This window comes from Chrysochloris asiatica, unplaced genomic scaffold (assembly GCF_000296735.1).
Source record: "Chrysochloris asiatica unplaced genomic scaffold, ChrAsi1.0 scaffold00034, whole genome shotgun sequence".
NCBI classification, from domain to species: Eukaryota; Metazoa; Chordata; class Mammalia; order Afrosoricida; family Chrysochloridae; genus Chrysochloris; species Chrysochloris asiatica.
Window position 1 is genome coordinate 19,708,420 of NW_006408552.1, and position 5,286 is coordinate 19,713,705.

The 5,286-nt window shown below is 46.0% G+C and overlaps 1 protein-coding gene across 1 annotated transcript in view; it reads left to right on the forward strand.

Moving 5' to 3' along the window:
* The window catches only part of PRKAR1B (protein kinase, cAMP-dependent, regulatory, type I, beta), a 167,785-nt gene that overhangs the window by 28,852 nt on the left and 133,647 nt on the right, over nucleotides 1-5,286 (forward strand). Inside the window, exon 2 of the mRNA XM_006859802.1 lies at nucleotides 2,274-2,444. Coding sequence (XP_006859864.1) covers nucleotides 2,274-2,444 — 171 coding nt within the window. The remainder of the gene's footprint in view (nucleotides 1-2,273; nucleotides 2,445-5,286) is intronic.

Below are 5,286 nucleotides of genomic sequence, written 5' to 3' on the forward strand. Positions count from 1 at the left end.
CTCTTGTGATGCAATAGTGAATAATTGTTATCAGGACTGATTGTGAGGGTTGGAAATCTAAAGATGGACATTTTGTAACAAAGAGGAGAGTGATTAATTTATCAGTCTAGGAGCGGAGGACCGTGGGACCATCAATGGAGAAGAGCAAAGAGCGGAATCCTACCCAGAGAGGCAGTGAGGCCTGGGATGGAGGCAGAGAAGACAACGTCAAGAGATGGTGGGGCTGGGGGCTCGGGATCAGGAGATAGAAAGGGGCTGAGGACTGTGGTGGTGGTGGGGTGTGGGTTTACAGGGTACACCCCTTGGTTGGGTGAGGATGCATGGACAGGATGATAACTATGCCAAGGAAATGATGGGTGATGGAATGAATGTAAAGCTGATGTTCTCCCATGTAGACTATCACACAATTCACAATCAAACATTAAAAAAAAAAGATCACGTGCTTAACTTTGAGGTTAAGAAAGGATTCAGGAAAATAGGAGTTTTTATCATAGGATAACCAGAAGGGTCTGGATGACCTTCTGGAATCTTGGTCATGGCAACTGCTGAATAAAACATGCTTTTTGGGGTGAGATCAGAGAGAGAAATGACACCCCACTTAACATAATGCAAAACACAGGTAGATGGTGCCCAAGTAAATATTGAAAATGAATTGTTATAAAAAATAATTTAAAAAACAGGTCAAAAGGCAATTAAGACTATAACAAAAGGTTACTTTTGACAAGGGGATTCAGAGATGCATTTTGGGAAGGTAAGACATTAAGGCATGTAAATGCTCAATGAGATGGGTTGGCAGCATGGATGGCCTCGAGCGTAGCAATGATCGTGAGGTTGGCCCAGGATCAGGTAGTGCGTCATTCTGTTGTGCACAGGGTAACTATGAGTTGGTACTGACTCAATGGCACCTAACCACCACCACCACAACAACAGAATAGGCATCTTATAATTTTTTTTGAAATATTTTATTAGGAATTGAGTGAAGGTTACGGAGCAGATCATCAGTTTTACGTTCAACAAATCATAGAGTTTGCTTCATTACAATGATTAGGCATCTTTTAAAAGTGTTTTTACTTGTTTTAAGCGTATTTGCTTGCTCATTAAAACCAAGCATCGGTTCTGCTTCCAAGCCTAAAAAAAAAAAAAAAAAAAGATGCCAACCACAGGTTCTATAGCAAGATCCTTGTTAACTGCCGTGGGTCAGCCCTTGACTCACAGCAACCCCATGCACAAAAGAAGGAAACACACCATCCCCACGACCAGTTGCAATTTGCACCCTAGGGTTCTCACTGGCTGATTTTTGGGAGTTGATAGAGGCAGGCCTTTCTTTAGTCCATAGACTCAGCTGAACCCTGCTCAGCATCATAGCAGCCCACAAGCCTCCACTAACAGACCAGTGGTGGCTGTGCTTGCGGTGCATTGGCTGGGAATCGAACCTGGGGCTCTGGCGTATGTATTATTGTTGGCACGTGCCATCAAGTCGGTTCTGACTCTTAGTGACCCTGTATAGGGTTTCCGAGGATAAGCTGGTGAGTTTGAACCACCGACTTTGCAGTTCACACTGATTTTGCAGTCCAGTGCTTATCCTACAGTGCCACACCAGGATCTCCAGCATGGGAGAGGAGAATTCTATCATGAAACCACCTATGATACACTTCCTTATTCTTCCCCAGGGAGACTGAAATACCACTGTCTAAGTTCTTATGCTGTTCTAACAGAGATACCACATAGGGTGGCATTAACAAATAGTTCGTTTCTTCATAATTTAGGAGGCTTGAAGTCTACATTCAGGCCACCAGCTCTGGGGGAAGGTCTTGATCTCCTTTCAACATCTCTGGGCCCTGAATTCCTTGGGGATCTTCATGTGTCTTGGCATCAGTCTTCCCCTGGGTCTAGGAGGTTTTCAGCGCAGGGACCCCGGATCCAAAGGCCATACTCTGCTCCCGGCATTTCTCTCTTGGTGGTACTAAGGCCCCTCTGATCTCTTCTTTTTGTTTAATCTCTTTTATATCTCAAAAGAGATGAACTCATATACAACCTAATCCTGTTGAATGCATCCTGCCCCATTAGTCCAACTTGCCTCGAAGCCTGCCTCGTGAACCCTCGAGGTGAGCATGAACGTTATCACATCAGACCAAGAATCATGGCCCAGCTAAATTGGCCCATAATTTGGGGGACACATTTCAATCCATGAAACCTGTGAGCCTGACACCCACCCTGAGGGCTCTGAGCCTGAGTCACAGCCCCTTTCTCATCCACCCCCTTTTTCCCTCCAGGAGGAAAACAAGCAGATCCTGGCTCGGCAGAAATTGGGTTCCCAGTCTGACTCACATGAGGAGGAAGTCTCGCCGATGCCGCCCAATCCCGTGGTGAAGGCCCGCCGTCGCCGTGGGGGTGTGAGTGCTGAGGTGTACACGGAAGAAGACGCTGTTTCCTACGTCCGAAAGGTGAGGGGCTGGGACCCTCAGGCTCTCAGGGCAGGCTCTATCTCTGAGACTGCAGTTTCCCTTCTGGTCTGAGGCCCATGGGTGGTGCAGGGTGGATCTGAAATGGGGAGAGACAATCTTCACATTGACACTAACAGGGCATGCATTTATGGGAAGGAGGGTCTTATGATCAGGACCCTTTTGGGCAGCACTGGCCAGAAGTCAGGAGACTGGGTGGTTTGTGGTGGTGGTCTCTCCCATATGGCATCACTAGGTGGGGGCCATCTAGCCATCTGGTTGTGGGTGCAGGCCTGCTGTAGCCCTGGGCTTCATGCCCCGACCCCCATCTCTGATCCCCATGTGGCCCTCTGATGCCTGTCCTTGGTTCCGTTACCCTTCTCTGTCCTCTGGAGACAGGTACTGTGCAGGACATGGACTTTCTGTCATGCATGGGCACAGCTATCAGTGTAGGGACACTCGTCCCAATCCCAACCTCAGAGACCGACCTTTCCATTTTAGGCATACCTTCAGTAAGTTTTGTTGTTGTTGAGACTGTCCACCAATGGACCAATTCGACAATTTCTACATGTACTGCTCAGTGGCATGGATGAGATCCTTCGAGTTGTACAACCATTGTCACCCTCTCTCATTCATTTAAACTCACTGCCCCCTCAGGTTCCTATCTAATCTTTCCAGTTGCTGTGGTCAATTTGTTCCCAAGCTTTCCATGCTTTTTTACCCCCACTCATGCTATCGTATTTGTTTCATTGCAATGATTACAATCCCCTGCATGCTTCATCATTCAGTAGTATTTGCTTTTATCCCCTCTGTTTTTGCTTCTATTCCCTCTGTTTTTTTGGATCTGCACTCAAACACTCCGGAATATACAATCATTCAAACAGCCAAAGGGCACACCCTGCAAGCCTGCCCCCTGGCCACCAGCACACATCCCCTCTCCCTTCATGAGCCTAGAGTCCTCAGCTGCTCTGTCTCTCCATGTCCTCATCTCTGCCTCCATTTCTGGTAACGCTGCGTATCTGGTTAGGGTCCCGTACTCCATTCCCTCTCTTCTCCCTTGAGGGTCCTAGGGTCCTCCATTCTGGGACTGTAAGATTGACCATTCACCCCTTTTTGTTATAAAACTTCTACCTTTACAGTTGCGACAATCGCAGTTACTCATGATAACAATTATTCACTATTGAATCTTGATAGTCTTGTCCCATCTCCTTTCACTAGACTCATCTAGACAGGATGACAACCACTCAGTGGGGATTCTACCTTCCCCTGCACACTCTGAATCTAAGCTCCCTCTTGAAAACTTGTAAGCCAGTCATTTCATCCTTTACAGCCCACCCCTCTCATCCCCCACCCCCCGTTTTAGGTGGCCAGTATCTAAGTCGCCCATCCCCATCAAGAAGGGATGGGAATGAACCTTGCTGTAAAGATTCTTTCCCTCTTGGTTGGCATTTTAAGCTACTACATCCATAAGTATAGGTCAAGTTCATCAAATTGTCATGTAGTTAATTCTTAAAAGAGTATGATGCTCAAGGCAGATGTTTTTTACTAGGTAGGTTAAATTATTATTTGGTTTTAAGAAGACTTCAAGGGGTGTTTTGGGTTAAAAGTTTAAGGTCATCCCAGGGCAATAGTTTCAAGGGTTCATCTACCTTCCATGGCTCCAGAAAATCTAGCGTCCATGAGCATTTGAAATTCTGCTCTGCATTTCCACCCCTTTTGATCAGGATTCTTTTATGTAATTTTTGATCAAAATGTTCAGTATTGGTAAGCCGGGCACCATCCAGTTCTTCTGGCCTCGTGACAAAGGAGGCAGTTATATATGGAGACATTCCTGACTCTCCTTCTTCCTCTGTTATTCCTGGTGAATAGAGACCAATTGTTGTGCCTTGGAAGGCTGCTTGCAAGCTTTTAAGGCTTCAGACACCATGCATTGAACTAGGAGATAGAAAAGAAACACTAAACATGTAATTAGGCCGTTTAATTGGCATGTCCCATGAGACCATGATCCTAAACATCTTAACCGAGGAACCAGATCCCTTGAGGTGTCTGGGTATACATAAGCAGCCTCAGCAGTTACTTTTTTGTTGCTGTTGTCATTGTTGTAAATATATCTGTCACATAGTTTTTGTCAATTCAAATGTCTACAGGCATACAGCTTATTGACAGCAATTATAATCATCAGCTGTGCAGCTCTACCCTCAATCAATGTGATTTCCCCGCACTGCTAAACTCCTCTATTTCCTCCCTCCAGCCCCTGGTAACCACTAATAAACTTGATTCTCTAGACACTTGTCTTTTATGTCCGTGAGGTCTTGTACTATTTGTCTTTTTGTGACTAATTTCACTCAGTATCGTGTCTCCCAGCTCCATCCATAATGTGCGGTTATGTGCTGTGGAGTCAGTTCCGACTCATAGTGACCTCGTACAGGGTTTCCGAGGCTGTAAATCTTTATGGGAGCAGAAAGCCTCATCTTTCTTCTGCGGAACAGCTGGTAGTTTCGAACTGCTGCCCTTGTTGTTTGCAGCCTAATTCGTAACCACTATGCTACCAGAGATTCTTATCCGTAATGTTTGTTGTTGTTGTTGTTAGGTGCCATCGAGTCAGAACCAACTCATAGCACCCCCATGCACAGCAGAATGAAACAATGTCAGATCCTGGGCCAACCTCACTACTGTTGCCACTTGAGTCTGTTGATGCTGCCACCTGGACAATCCGTCTCATTGGGGGTCTTCCTTTTTTTCTCTGACCCTCCATCTTACCAAACATGATATCCTTCTCCAGTGACTGGTCCCTCCTGACAATATGTCTGAAGTATGAGAGACAAAGTTTGGCCATCTTGGCCTC